At 31.8% G+C, this 17,342-nt stretch overlaps 1 protein-coding gene across 1 annotated transcript in view; it reads right to left on the minus strand.

The window, feature by feature from the left end:
- The window catches only part of LOC119578050 (leucine-rich repeat protein soc-2 homolog), a 95,728-nt gene that overhangs the window by 11,005 nt on the left and 67,381 nt on the right, over positions 1-17,342 (minus strand). The window contains exon 2 of the mRNA XM_037925773.1: positions 14,366-14,464. Coding sequence (XP_037781701.1) covers positions 14,366-14,443 — 78 coding nt within the window. The 5' untranslated portion in view covers positions 14,444-14,464. The remainder of the gene's footprint in view (positions 1-14,365; positions 14,465-17,342) is intronic.

Genomic DNA, 17,342 nt, shown 5'->3' on the forward strand with positions numbered 1-17,342 from the left:
ACCTTTGAAATTGCCCCCAACCTATATGTTGTCTATTTCCCAGTTTGCTGTTCACACAGCTAAACAGAACTTTCACGTAACATGCTCAATTTACATCAACAAAAATGGGGTTCTTAATATGAACAAACTTCACACCTGTAAACAATGATGATGTCATGAAATTCTATATAAAAGTAATAACCATACTTCATATATATAAAAGGATATAAAATACAATATTTATCTAAACATCATATTAATTGAAATATGCCATATCAAAATTGTTTCCTTCAACCTCCAACAAAGTTGCTGCAACTAGAAGATTATGCCATTTGATTAAGAATAATTATATTAGAATTAGTGCTAGTACCCCAATGGCACCAGATATATGTACTATCTTCTGTTGTATGTGTTGTCAATTTTGTTTACACACAGATGGTTCCACAAACAAAATGTCAACAAGTCAATTAGTTGGCCTAACTGACCTCACCTAATTTTCCCACTGCTTGTATTTGGGGAAAACTTTTTTTTTTCTTAACCCGCTAGACCTAGATGCTTCATTCCTATCATGTGGCCTAAAATGTGGGCATTAGACTTACAGGAGCAGACACACTGCTGGGTGTGAAGCTTGTAAGCCAGGCAGAAACAAACACTCCATGTCTCCCCTTTGTAATTTATGTTGTCTTTTTCTGGATACAAGTTTCTAGCCTTTTTGCCATTTTTCAATGTCTATATTTGTTATCTGATTTGCTTCATCCAGATGGTTTGTGGACAGTTTCCCTTGCATAGACTTCATATCTCTATGGGTAGTCTATAACACAGTGCAATAAAAATAACAAAAAGTACATTTTGTTACTTGTAGCTTTTATTTTTTTAAATATTCAATTTTATGTAATACAACCTGTGCCACCAGTCATGGTGGGCAGGAATAGGATCCTGAGCATGGAAATGGTGTCCTTCCTGGAGCCGGTGCTCTTCCAGTGATGCTCATTACATTCCATACCCATTTATTGCTTGCTTGCTGCTTGCTTGAGATTTGCGAAGTTCTGGCTTCGCCCGGGCCTTTCACTTATGGCCCGGCCTGTGTCAACTTTTTATGGCTGTCTCATTTGTGGTCTGACACTCTCTGGCTTAACCGTGGCGGTGGGATTGCCAGCAGAAGTGCGCTCCTGTAAGCCGTGGTGTAGCACTCGCATAATCTCTTTACCAGCACGACGGCTGTGTTTCCTGTGGGGTTTGTCTTAGGAATTGCGTGTGCACGCAATTCCTCCATGTAGTTAACCAGTGTGGCGTTCGGCTCGCGCAGTGCATGCAACACCTCTCTTCACGTTTCTATTTGTTTTATAATCTGCCAGCCACATGGTAAACCTAGGCGCATTCTGTGCAGAATGACTTCGGTACCTCTGTTGACCCATTTATTGATGGAAATAATGCAAAAGCCCCTTCCCAAATGTCAAATGAGTCTAATCTCCCTTCCTAAGTTTTGTGCACTTGTGGCAAAACTTTCCTGCCACATTGGCCTTCAGGCAAAATGCTCACAACACCAAATTAAAACCACACTGGCTAATAGCCAAAATTTCCCATCACCCACCCTTCACGCCAAATTTCTTTTATGGAGTAATGGTCATGTCAAATGGATCATAGGAGTTATTACTATCAAAACTATTAGTTAATATCATTATCATATCTAATTTATGATTATCTGAAGTCATTAGCCAAGCAGCTGTTCAATTAAGGTTCCTGGTCTGCTCAAAAGTGCACAATAATTATTATTTTTACAAAATCCAAGAAATACATGTAGATCATCGGATAGTGAAAGATGAGAGAAAGAGAGAGAGAGTGAAATAAAAATTTAACTTGCATGATTTTAATGCATTACAGAAAATCAGTCAAGGTGGAGGGGGGAGGGGGTAGCATAGTTAGGAAGCCAGGAATAGGGGAAATTATAAGAATGGTCAGGAGGGTTTCAGTGGCAGAGAAAATTTATTGGCACGAGAGGGATAATGGTACCACTAGAGATTCATTGGATTTTAGCATGGCTTGGTTGGAATTGTCATCTGAAGATATTTGGCAGTTGCTCACATAGCATATTTAGATACCTGGCACAGTATACTTGTTAACAATACTAATAGCTGTGAAAAATAAAGTCAAGGAAAAGAGTTGACTGGAGATCAGGCTGAACAATGACCGACTCTTTGGTGTCTCAGCATTTCTGGAGCTATCTATGGGTACACATGGTATATTTGTACAGTCAGGAAAAAAAAAATACCGTAACCTTTACTTGTGGTCAATAAGTAGCTGAGGACAAGCCTCTGTGTTGTGGGCAGGGCATTTATTCATCATTATATCCAATACCCATTTACTAAATCAAATGATTAAACTGTTATCAGTATACATGGGCATTATATGAAGCGAAATATAGTACTACATGATCTCTGCTGTCCATTGTTTACATAAATGGAGCTTCAAAGTGGTTAATGCATCAGATGATTGCCAAATGCTTCACATGGGTGGGCACTGGACTGGTTATTGCAGCTAATGCACCATGGAGAAGTTTCCTGTTGGCAAGAAGCTATTTCGCTCTTCATAATGATGGAGTATAGTAATGGGTGCATCATGGCATGAAATTGGACTGTTTATCGGCACTTGAGGGAATACAATGTATGGAAATTATAAAATATTACTATTTTTCTTTTATCAACACATTGTAATATTAAGAACCTGTATATCTTTATAAAGAAATTCTCACTACATTAAACTTTATTATATGTCCGAGAGGGTTGCCCGAAATAAACAGGAAATTACATTAGAAAGAAGACATGCTTGCTCATTTATAATAAGTGACATTAGCTACCTAAAAGAACTGAAGGTGATTACCAGCATTTTGCCCTCCGCATTTGTAAAAATTTTTTGGAAATGTTTCCTATACATAAACAATGACAAAAGACTGAATTTGACTTTCTTCTCATTTCTCAGGAGGGATAAGCATGAAATCACAGAAAATGGAGACTAAAGAGATAATAGCCCTTATTTTTTGCTCACCCAAATAACTCATAAACTATGAGTGGCATTTATTTGAAATAAACTTTTATATAGTCTTTAAACTGTTGCTATTATTTCAAATTAACTCCATCTCCTCTTTACACGTCTAACAATCCACAGGAAAATATAAACTTCAACAAAAATGTATCCAATGTCATGCCTCTCTTGGTTTTTCATTGTGCTACTCTACTTTTACTTTATTATTATTATCATAATCTTTTTTTTTTTTTTATAATATGCACGTGTTTGTCACTCTATATATTCCTAATACTTTCCTTTATTTACATACAGCTAAAACTTATGTTTTTAGTACTTTTTCAATGACTCCAGCTCACACATCAATAATGTTGGTGTATCACAAGACCTCAGGATTAGTGCTAAACTGCCCTCCTTGGCTATTCCACAACACGCAATATTTTCTTATTAAGTTTGTGCAATTGTAACATCTTTTTTTGGGGGACTGACGATACTGTGGGCTTTTGGCTACTGTTTAAGAGGTTTGCCATCTTTATTTTTCTTTCCCTTTCTCCCCTTCCTTGCTTTATAACACACATAACTTGTTCAATACCTAAAGAAGAGATCTTTGATCTTAGGGCTGTCGAGATCTTAATCCATCAAATGGTTAATGGTTAATGCTTTAAAATAAATATTGGGCTAGATATCAACGGTCTATAGCAACTATGTAAAGGCATTACGGTGGAAGTTTAAACCCCTCTCAGATGGAATTCCTATAATATTTCATTCAGCAAGGTTACTCCTCCTGCAAATCTATTTAGCCCACCACCATCCACACTGCATTCAACCATAGCAATATAAAGTTAAAAAGATAATCTATGTTTAACACCGTTGCATGATGCACTCCCTACTAGGTACAGGTGGTTGAGCCCCTTGAATTGTGACAGCTATTTTTTTTTTTTTTTTTTTTTTTTACCATTACTGCTGAGTGACTGGAGAAGCTACCGCCTCTCAAATATATATTAAAGTCACTTTCTGGCCTCATGTCTTGTGACAATTGGAATTATAATGTCAACCTAAATTCTTAGCTTCTACTTCTCACTTTTTTCCCATGAGTAGCTTAACTGCATGTGGCACCCAGCACACTGTCCGTTTGGCGTATGAAGATTCCCGTCAGCAATGGTTTGATCAGTTTTTGTCAGACAAAATACTTTTTAAATATTTGATTTAAATAAATTATCTTAACTGTAGGTTTTGTTGTTCCCTAGACAACCCCCCTAAAAATTATTATCAAAAATAAACCAATCTGTTTGGGTTGCATGGTTTACTTCTAGCCTCTCACACTGACATTTACTGTTTATTATTTTGTAGACAACCGCTGCTTGGGAACAATGTACCACTGTACCCATCCATAACAGGATTGCCAATCCATAGCTTATTCCAATTTCATCCAAAGAACTTTACTTCTGAAATATAACCTTCTTAGTGTACAAGCATCATATCAAACACCCAAAATGCAGGTTACAAGCATCCCTACCTGTGCGGATCCAAGGCCTAGTTCTCAATTGTGTATGCCTTAAACACTACTTTACTTGTTACTGAGGTGATACAGTTCTTCAAATGTAGGCTTAAAGCCTCTTTAACCTCATTTCCTAAAAAATTGTTTCTACACCACAGACAACGCATAGACAGCAGGATAATGTGGTTTTTGGTCTTTGAGAGTAAGTGTATTGTTAAATTGAACAATACCCTGTAATTCCTGTTTTATGATTCATATTTGGTTTTCTGCCATGAAATAATTAAAAATTATATTCCCATCCAACTGTATACATCACTCATCTTTGCTTTTTTTCTTCATTTTAAACTTTTCTATTTTCCTCAACTTTTTCCCCCAGATATGATGGAATCTTCTAACATCAGGGACATTTTCATTAATTGGGTGTGGTTTTACCTACCCTCCATTCACAAACCAATTGCAAACTGAAAATAGGTTTTGCAGACACTTGTTGCCAAACACATGAATTGCATATCATACCTAGACTAACCACGATCAATTATCCCTTATAACAGCAAAACTATGATTAGTCTGGAACGAGCATCTATGAGTGAAAACATTACGTGTGTTCCTACAAGTTGCTAAATGAGCATGTCGACACTATGTCACATTACAAAAAAAAGGTTAAAAATTATATTATAGATTCCAAAGATTTGATAGGATCTACATACAGCCAATACATTTTACTTGGAAATCTCCCATCTCCTTTGTCCTTCTTTGCTTTCCTTTTGTTCTCATAATTTTTTTCTCTTTTGCACTGTACTGTTTTTCCTGGTAGGATGATAATAACAGCATCACGAAATGTCCACACACTCCATGTTCTCTCTGCGGATGCCATACTTTTTCCCTAACAATGATCCATCATCCTCCATCTTGCCTGCCACTTCAGCTGTTAACTACTCCAGTAAGCTAAGTGACCCTCCACCTCCACTGACTCACCTCATGCCCTTTTACTGAGGTCTTTGGAAGTGGGGAAATTGGAGCAGTATTCTGGTTGACGTGGCACTTTGCTGCGCGCTCTCCTTCTGCACTCCTAACACAGCCAGTTCCCCCACTTTTGGTGGTGGCTGGGCTGATGGCTGGGAGGTTGCTGAATTGGCACCGCCCACGGCAGCACTGCAGCACCCACCCCCAACCGTGGTCTTCCCCGTCGAGCACCCACCTGCAACTGCCCAGCTTGGAACATCAGAACTCAATACTTAACTGGCACATTATAAAATAATGGCCTTGCTTCCCATCGCCAATGAAAAGCACTTAGAATCACTTCCATTTTTTTTATTTCACTAAAGTGTTTGCATGTCGCTAAACAAACACCTTTGTTTCCTTCGATATAATCCATGTGAGATGTGTTCTACTCGTAGATTTAATGATGCCATGTTACTACAATACATCAAATATACAGAGCACTTCACCGTTTTCAGTATTCATTACATCTTATGAGAATGGCACATTCGTGTTCCAATCGGCCCATTTTTTTTGTTTCATACTGCTCATGCTTTATTAGAGTAAATTATTCCTTATATAAGGACAGCACACATCTTCCGTAATTATGCCACTACATATAAAAAAAATTCACAATGCTCTGCCGAAATCTAAGATGTTACACTTAAGCACGTGGACTTCCATGGGCAGAAACCCATGCAGCACCTCTAGCAAATAAGGAGAGAATAAGACTACACAGTTCCAGCAGCGTTAGAAGCCCAAATTCTTTCAATGTGAAAAATGCCTGAATATTAACTTTGCTCCAGTTTTGTCTCCAGCCAATTTTCCCATTTTCAATCAATACTTTCAATATCCTTGGCTATTTTACAAGAAACTAAATTATATTAATATAACATGTTATTTGTCCTCTCTTTTACTATCTTCCTTTTGTCATACAATGTTTTTTCTAATGATGAAACACAGATCTCTGCCCTTAAAAGGAACTACTAATAGCCGGGTGAAAAATTCCCCTTCCCTCCTGTAAGCCTGAAAATTTCTTCTATTCAAATCTATGAAGAACTACCTATTTGTACATAATAATTATACTTGCACACAAACAATCATGCATATACACACTTTTATATCTATCTATCTATCTATCTATATATCCTATAAATATATATGTATTATAAAATGTAATATTTATAAATATATATATAATATTATTCTATATATACTATCATATATATACATCTCGATCTATATCATATTATCATTTATATTATATTAAAAATATATATTATATATTTATTATATATATTTATACATATAATAATACATATCATCTCTATACATATACATATACATAACTATACATATATAACATATACATTAACTATACATATATTATTCATTATATAATATACTATGATATACACATATACTATATATACCTCTCTATAGATAGCATATCATATATAATACCATATATATATATCATTATATATATACTATACATTATATACAGTATATACATTATATATATATAATATATATATCAATATGTATGTGTATATAGATATACTTATATAATATATTATATATATATAATATATATATTTTTATATATATTATATATAATGTTATCTATATATATGTATATCTTATATAATTCTATATCTATATCTATATCTATATTATCTGTATATCTATATATCTATCTATCTATATACAATCTATATATATATATATATAGATATATATATCATATATATATATAGATTAGTATATATAATATAATATACGCAAACGCACACACACACACCACATAAATTAATGGTAGTCACTAGCCAGTGACTGTCACATTCCCTCCTCATCAATGAATAAGTATCATGTTCTTGAAAAGATGTGCAATTGAGTGTTGAGCAGGGTTATCATGTAGGATTACTATCTGTGAGTGCAACCATAGCCTGCAGACATTGAATACAATCTCTCTAAGCACAATGTGACAGACCTGCAACAGAGTTAAAGAAAAGAACTCTGGCACATGCTTGAAACTAGAAAACACATTCGCGTCTGATGTATATGATTATCAGGCCTGACTTAGGATGATCTTGAGGATGTAAGTTCTTATATAAGCAAGATGTCAACTAACTTGTGTTTATTTTCAACCTAAAACTATTTTTTAATTATATTCTCAGTAACTTCTGCTTTCATTGTTTTGTTCATTAACTGGAATCACCCACCACTTTTTTAGTCACCATTCATTACTGTAATACTGCTATGATATCTGAAGAGCTCAATGTAACATGTAGAAAAAAATTATGGATAAAGATGGACATATTTGACAAGAGTTCATTATAACATATCAAAATACATTTGTAGTATGCTTTAAACATACTCATTTACCAAACAACAGTGAAGATTCACTGACTCCATGGCTCTGTCTTGTTACTCAACATATTATAGTTTGTGCATCCCTGGCTATATTTAAAGCTAACTATCTCCGTGTTCCTATTCCCTTCCATTACACCATAGGCACCTTCAATCTGGTAATGTTCAACCTACATGTACATGCGCCACCTGCCATTGTAAGTTCTGTGTAACACGCGTAAGTGTTAGTCATATCATGGCACTGAAGCTATTTCCCATTTCACCAAGTAGAGCTTTAATCACACTATTGCAGCATACAGCACTGTTTTGAAGATATAATGTATTTGGCTTCACACCATCCTTCTTATCCTTCACCAACCGACTGTAAATGGTCCAGCTCAGAGATGTTAAATTCTGGTAGCTGAGGAGATTAGGTATAGAGTAGAGTCTGCTCTTGAACAGGGGTAACAAGGTCACATTGCAGGTGAATCTTCAGCCGCATGTCTGACTATATTGTGTTTTGTATCTTGCTGACACATGCATTATCAATTAGATCCTAGTCTTAACAAAATAAATGGGCAGATCATCTGCCTAGAACCCACCAAATTTATTTCCATCCAAGTTACGAATTTCTGTAATAGCGTGCAGGTGTGTAACAACTGAAGCATAGCAGAGGGTGGAATGTATATATAAACATCAGATAATGATATGAATCACAGAAAGATTAAAAAAAATCATAACGTGCTGAACACGTCACCTTCCGCGACAAAATCATGTGTTCTTGCCAGATAACAGCTTCTAACTTCTTTTTTTTTCTTTTAAAATCTTATACTGCCCGTAAAATTTTCTTTCTTCTAATAGATTTTTTATTTTTCATACTTACTGTTCTAAAATCTTTTTTCTTTTACATATTATTAGCAGTTTGCAGTGACTTTTCAGCGAAATGGGTACAATCTGTTTTCCACAAGTGGCACAAAAGAAAACCTTTTTCTACTGTACACACAGTTTAGCAAACAGACCATTCGTTCATACAGTTTCATGCCTGCTAACAAATGAGTTCTGACACATCGTGTCCTCACACCAGTTCCTGAATGTAACAAATCTATCATCTCTTAAAAAAAAAAAAAAAAAATTAAAAAAAAAAAAAAAAAAAAAAAAAAATATATATATATATATATATTAATCTATATATTATAATATATCTATATATATATATATACATATATATAATATATATATATATATATATATATATAATATATATATAGTAATTACTTAATTTCTAATGAAACTCAATGTTTACTATTTTGGCTGTTACCCCAAGTTGAACTCTTATCATTTTCTAATCATACATCATAAAGGAGTTTAGAAGAGAGGGTATTGGTAAAAAAAGAAACTATATTCATTTCGTGAAATATTATCCACATATAGTGGAAAATATGAATGTGTATATTCATCTCTAATCGATTAAACCTCCCAGCCAACTAACAGCAGATTTCTCTTGTGTATGAGATCAACAGTAAAGGGCTTCTCCAGGAGCAGCAGTCACCTCTAAACAAGTGAGCTGGTATCTTAAACAAAGGTTACCCAGTATTTAGTATTTACAGTAGACTACTTAACCATATATGATAGGCTTGGTAATGTACCACAAGCTGGGTGTGTGGCATTTAGCCAAACTGATGTTTTCTTCCTATTTCTATGAATATTTATCACTGTGTTGATAAAGTCTAGGCAATTGTGGTGGTTTAGAGGGAGAGGACAATGTGTGGGTGTGAAAGGGGTCAGGCTAGGGCCAAAGAGGGAGAGGGAAGGCGAGTATGAGGTTTCATGTAATTGGCCAGTCAGGCATTGTTTACCCTCAATTGTCAGGTATTCTCTTGCTGTCTTCTCTAATTATATGTTGACTATACATATATATACTTATATATATACATAATACATATAGCGTATATTATATATATAATATATATATAGATTATATAATATATATACCATATTATACATATATTACAGTATACATATTACATATATACCTATATACATATAACATATGTGTGGTGGTGTGTGTGGGTGTGTGTGTGTGTGTGTTTGTGTGGTGTGTGTGTGTGTGTGTGTGTGTGGTTTGTGTGTGTGTGTGTGTGTGGAGTGTGTATGTGTGTGTGTGTGTGTGTGGGGTGTGTGTGTGTGTGTTGTGTGGTGTGTGTGTGTATTAAGAGATTATATGTATATAGATAGGTATATATATTATAGTAATGTATGATATATTATGATATATAGATATTAGATATAAATATATATATATCTAGTATTATATATATATATTATATATTATTATATTATATATAGATCTATATATATATATGTTATATCATATATCCTTTATATTATATAATATATATATACTATATTATATATATATATATAATATTATATACCCTTATATATAATATTTATTACAGTATATCTTATTAGATATAATATATATATATATTATATATAGTATATGATATTATAATAATATATATATATACAATGTGTGTGTGTGTGTTAACCCTATGCTGTATTACCTCTTCCTCCTCTCTACTCTCTTCTCGCTCTCTCTCACTCTCTCTCTCTCGCACTCCCACTCTCTCTCATCTTCGTCTCTCTCTCTCTATATATATTATATATATATATTATATATACTATATATATTTTATATATATATATATATAGTAAATAAAATTTCTATATTTTTACAACATATACATATATATTATATATATCACATATATTAAATGTTATAATCTTATACCACATTATAAAATAATATCTCTATATATATACACATATATATATAGAAATACTCTATCACTTCTATACCTATATCTCATATATTCCATATATATACAATATATTCTTAATATAATATGTATGTTCTATATTCTATATATCTATATATATCAATTTCTATATAATAATATATATATCATCATATATATATATACTATAGATATATATCTACTATATTTCTATATATATCATACTAATACAATATATATATAATCTTATATATAATAGATCTCTCTTACTCTACTCTAATATCTATCCTCTCTATCTATTCAAGTATCTATATATAGTATATATAATTTATTATATATCACTACTAACTCACTCTATATCTCTATACTAATATCTCTCTCTCTAACTATATATCTATCTATATCTATATACTCTCCTCTAATTATATTCTATCTCTATTAGCTCTACTCTACTATCTCTCTATATATTAAATATTATATAGATTGATTGTACAAAGTGGGAGATGTTTCAACAGCAAGAACCAGCGTGACACGACCCTTACAACATAGTCAAGGACTGAACTGAACTTAACTGTAAGCGAGACAAAATTGAGTTTATTCAAATCATACTTTCTCTTACTCCCATGGCCCTAGAAAGTACCCCTGCCCTTCGGGGAAATCCCTTTGGGTGGTACTCTTATAAACATTACAAAGAATTCATTAGAAATGACATTTGGGGGAGAGGGTGAATTATATATATAATATATATTATATATATATATATAATATCATTATATATATATTAATATATATATCTAATATATATATATTATATAATATATATATATATATTTATATATATATATATCTTATATTTATATATATATTCTCTCTATATAGTATATAATATTATATTATAATATATTCCCCTCCCCCCCATTTCATTCTATGAATTTTTTGTATGTTTATATCAGAGTTCCCAACCAAAGGGTATTTTCTCCCAACGGCTATGGTATACTTTCGAGGGGGCCTGAGTACATATGAAAGTATGACTTTGAATTAACTCAATTTGTCTCGCTTATCAGTTAAGTTTCAGTTCCGTCCCTGACTGATGTTGTAAGGTGTCACGCTGGTTCTTGCGTTGAACAGCTCCACTTTGTACAATCTTTAGTCGTCATTACCAAGGTGTTAAGGTAAAGGCCATTCCTCTCTTATTTGTTGACCCAGGCTTGCACTGTCGTCCTCTTCTCCTTTTGCTTCTTACATTCCCTATAGGATAGTTTTGACAAAGTGTTGGCCGAGGGTTTTCTTGTTCCCTAGCCCGTGTTCTTATTAGCTGCAGATCACTTTGCTCATCTGGTTCTTTGGTGTAGTGGATACCCAGTAGCTTCGCTAGCTCTTCATCTTGAAGCTTGAATTTGTCTTTCATTTTCAAGCATTAAAAGGTCGAGGGTCCCCGCACCCAAAAAGTATTGAAACTAACGTGCTTGTAATGCTTCAATTGATGGAAACACTATCTTCTTCAGATGTGTTCAGTCTGACCATTGTGAGATGCTGGCTAATGCTTCTTTTGATCTCTTTGACAGAAGTTCTTTCTTTTGTTACGATTGTCCAAAAAAAAAAAATAGATATTTGACGGTCACTGCTTCTAGTTTTGTACCACAGATATGTATTGTTGAATGTGCACATGTTCTTTTGACTAGCATCTTGCTTTCTCCATACTGATTTCTGTTTGCCAAAAGTTTTTGCTGCTTCTTTCCGTCTTTGATTGATGTCTTCCCAGTTCTCCTTCATGCTCTAAGATAAATATCATCAGCAGGTCCTGAGTTGCATAGATGATGTCCATTCACCAAATGATGGATGATTCCTCTGCAATGCTGCATAACAATTTTTCATGAAGATGTTGAATAAAATTGAGAGAGAACGCATCCCTGCACACCTGCACCTAAGAAGTTTCTGAAAGACTGACCAGCTACAGTGTTTAGGATCTGCACTAACTGCATCATCATCGTCTGCGTCAATGTTTTATCTTCTCATTACTTGCCACAGTCAGCAATGCCATACACGATCGAACGACTTCTTTGAAATCATCAGTTGTGGAAGAGGTCTTGTTGTCCCCTTAAGACAGCACCAACAGATATTCATCCTCTCATTATCCTCATAAATTAAAAGTCTTTGTTCTATCCTGATTCATTACATATTCCCAACTAGTAATACTGCATCTGAAAAAGTACAGGCAATGACCGGGCCTGGAGCTTATTATATATTGGTCAGGGTCCCATAATAGAAAAGGTTCGCACACTGGATTACGAATGCCTTTGCATTTATATTCAACAGCTTTTTTGAATTTATTTGTTATTTAAACACAGTTTTTCAATTTCCCTTCATTTTTTGTCGCACGTATTTCAATTTATTTGTTGAGAACAAATTTGAGATATAAATCTCAAAGATTTGTTCCTTTATCTTCATATAAATCCTGTATGATTCTAATTGTCTATATTTGCATTACACATAAGCCATACATAAGTATGTTTTTCTACTGCAATTTTTTTTGAGTTCTCATTGTGGTAGCCTTTCAAACGTTCTTCTTCAGATTGTTTAATATAGCTTTCCAAGTCTACCCAGGTTGGAAAAGTGCATTAAAAAATTTGTAGATAAGAGAAATGCCTCTGAACAAAGCACATTCATTCACTTCTGAGTTGGGGTATTCATTCAGCTCAGCATAACACTGCTGCTAGTTGCCAAAGGTATCTGTTACCGCTTGTAGCTTGCCAGTCGTGTATAGTATAAGCAAACAAGTAGTTATGTTTTGGAGAACATACGCTATTGTGATTAGTAGTTTGTATATAGTAGTGCGAGAAGGCTGAGAGAGATGGTATGGGGGACACTGACTTGTTATTCTGATTGTGTAAAAACACTTCATATTAAGAATATTCAACTGCACACCATTTATCTTGCTTTTTTTTTTTAACATAATATCATTTTTTTCTAATACTTGGACCAGAAGCCTCCCAATCCGTATCATGTAATTCTTACTGAATTACTTATAGCAAGTGAGGATTAAGGCAGACAGAATAGGTGGAATAGTATTTTTTCTTAAATGATAATGGATACAGAAATATCTCTGTTATTTTTAATACAGGAAAACTACTTAAGTCCTCTTGGTATGAGGACATGATGAGTGCCTACAATCTGTATTAATTTCCTGATATCCATAGTAGTCATGTAATCACCTATTTTTCAAGAATTAAATTCAAAGAGATGGTAATTAACTTCTGCAGAAATAAGAAAAGAGCTACTTATTTTTACAAAAACTAATAATAGGTCCTGTTGCAACTGGTCCTATGCAAGAAGAGTTAGGGTAGATCCAATTTTATCTACTAGTAGGACCACCATGCAGAAATGGCGATGCCAAATGACAAAGTGAAAAGGACTGAGACTGTGAACAGAGCCACTACATCAATAAGCACCGAGGAATTCATATATATCAATTGAAGTTACAATATATACTACAATTCAAATGTACAATTTTTAGTAAGCAAAAATTTCCAGCTATAAACAATAACAATGATATGAAACAATTTGTCAGGATTTGTCATGTAATGGCCTTTTGTTGATATTATGCCGTATCAGATCACATAGTCTGTGGTATACTTGTTTAAAAGATAAGTGGTTTCTGAGACGAGATATGACTAACAAGTGTGAAATCTACCATTAATACACATGAATCTCCAAAATTTTACCCAAATCTAGTACTTACATCTCCTTTATAGTCGGCTAAACGCTCGGCAGCAGCAGAGCTCTCAGTAGACCGAGATTTAACTGTCTTTCTCATCATCTCAGCCTATGTGCCTTCCATCTGAAACAAAAAACAAACCTCTGTTTAGAGAAAGCCTCAACACCAAAAATGGGCACAAAAGTAATGCGTTCATTGATACGCAACTATGAAGAATAGTAAAACATCCATAGAACAATATTTCTTAGATTAAGACTCATTTTCTTTTTGTTCATATTGTTATTCCTAAATGTGTTCATGTATACATACATACATAAAAATATAAACATATATATATATATATATATATATATATATTAATATGATATATATATATCTCTATATATATATAAGATTATATCTCTATATATATTAACACACACACACACCCATATATGTATATATATACATTCATACTATATTTATAATATGAATATATATATGATATATCTATTATATATATATACTATCTAGCTATCTATATCTATACGATATATTATATATATAATTGTATATATATCATCTATCTATAGATATATATCTATACTATATATATATTATATATATATATATGATATATATATATATATCTAGTGTATGTATGTATATAACGTTATATATATACACACTTGTATATATACTATACATATCGTATATAATACACGTGTAGTATATATACTCCACATGCTATCTCCATATCTGTTCTCGGGTAGATATAGTATTTATATAGGTACATTATAGAATTATATATAATATATATATATATATATATATTATATATATATATATATTATATATGATATATATACTTATTAGATATTATATATACTATATATATATATATATATATGTGTCTGTATGTTATACGTATATGCTACAGCATGTATACATATGTGCGTATACGTTGATATACACATGTAAAGATATTATATATATATGTTCTATATAGATATATATATCATATTATTATAATACTCTATCTAGGTATATATTCTTATATAATAATCTTATCTTAGATTATATATATATTATATATATATTATATATATATTATACTCTATAGACTTATCTATATAATTATATATTATATAATTTATATATATATATAATTATATATATCTGTATTACCCTATCTTATATATATAATACTGATAGTATAGATATCTTATAACCTAATATTAGAACAATATATCTCTAACTATATATATATACCATATATCTATATAATATATATATAATATATATATATAGATATATATATATATTTATATATATATATAAATTTATTATACTATATAACAGATATTATATAATATATATATATATATGTATATACTATATTCTATATATAGATCTATATATATATATATATAATTCTATATATATCTATCTATAATATATATATAATATATTATATATATATAATATATCTATCTATTATATAATATATATATAGATATATATATATAATACACACACACCCCCACACACACACACACACCACACACACACACAACACACGACACATCTATATATAATATATTATATATATATAGCATATATCTATATATAATATATAATATATACATACACTATATCTATATACATACACATATATATACATATATAAATATATAATATACATTATATAAATCTAAACAACACACACACCCCACACACATATACATGCATACACGTGTGGTGTGTATGTGTGTGTATGGTGTGGTATGTGTATGTGTAAGGTGTATGTGTCTGGTATGTGGATGTGTGTCAAAAATCTTTTAAACATTTTAGCCTGTACAAAATTATTAATGACAGTGTTATCACAAGTTAGGCCCATGAATAAATATTCCAAGTCTGAGTATAATACAGTGGCCTGTAAATTTCAGTGCATAATCGAATGCCTGCATTTGAGAGATCATGTGTGATCGGCATTAACACCAGCCATTATCTTCTGGCCATAAGGTAATATTTTATACCCAGGAGAGTAAACTGGCCTAAACTACCTTATACCCAAGTTATAAAACAGACAAGCCTAAAGTAAACCTTTGTATTTTGGGCTGTTACACCAGTACTCTTCCAGCTATGGCTCTCAGATGGTTCATTCCACATTTGTTTATCAATGGAAATAATGCAAAAGCCCCTTCCTAAATGCCCTCTGAATTTAACAGCCTTCCAATAGCTTTGTGCACTCGTGGTGAGACATTCCCATCACCCAGCCCTCGGCCAATTTTTCTTGTGACAGCGTGTTTACATCACCAAAACCGTCAAGTCAAATTTTTTCGTGAGGCGATGTTTACATCATCTGCAGTGTCGGGGTTAATAATAATAACAATAATAATAAATAATAATAATAATAATGGGAAGAGGAATGACACCAACAATGATTATGACAATGATGATAATAATAATAATAATAATAACAATGACAATGATGATGATGATGATGATAATAGTAATAGCAATAGTTATAATACGAGCAATTATAATCTAAATAATAAAGTAATGTAATCTTTAAAAATATAAGTTAAATATAAAAAAATATAATAACAACAACAATTATGATATTAACAATGTCAATAAAAACAGTAACAGTCACAATAATAACAATGAAGACAAAAACAATGACAACAATAATAAAACTAATGATAACAATAACAACTAATAAAATTTACAATACTAATAACAATGATAATGATAATGAACAACAATAATAATAACTATAATAATATTACCAACAATAAAAACAATATCAGTAAATATAACACTAAAAGAAGATACATAATATAATTATATATATATATATATATATATATATATATATATATATATATATATATATATATATATATATATATATATATAATCATTAATACACAAATATATGAAGAAAAATTATATACAAGATATTTTTTTTAAATATTATAATATAGATAATAACAACAAAGATAACAATGAAAAT

This window comes from Penaeus monodon, chromosome 10, assembly GCF_015228065.2.
Source record: "Penaeus monodon isolate SGIC_2016 chromosome 10, NSTDA_Pmon_1, whole genome shotgun sequence".
NCBI lineage: Eukaryota > Metazoa > Arthropoda > Malacostraca > Decapoda > Penaeidae > Penaeus > Penaeus monodon.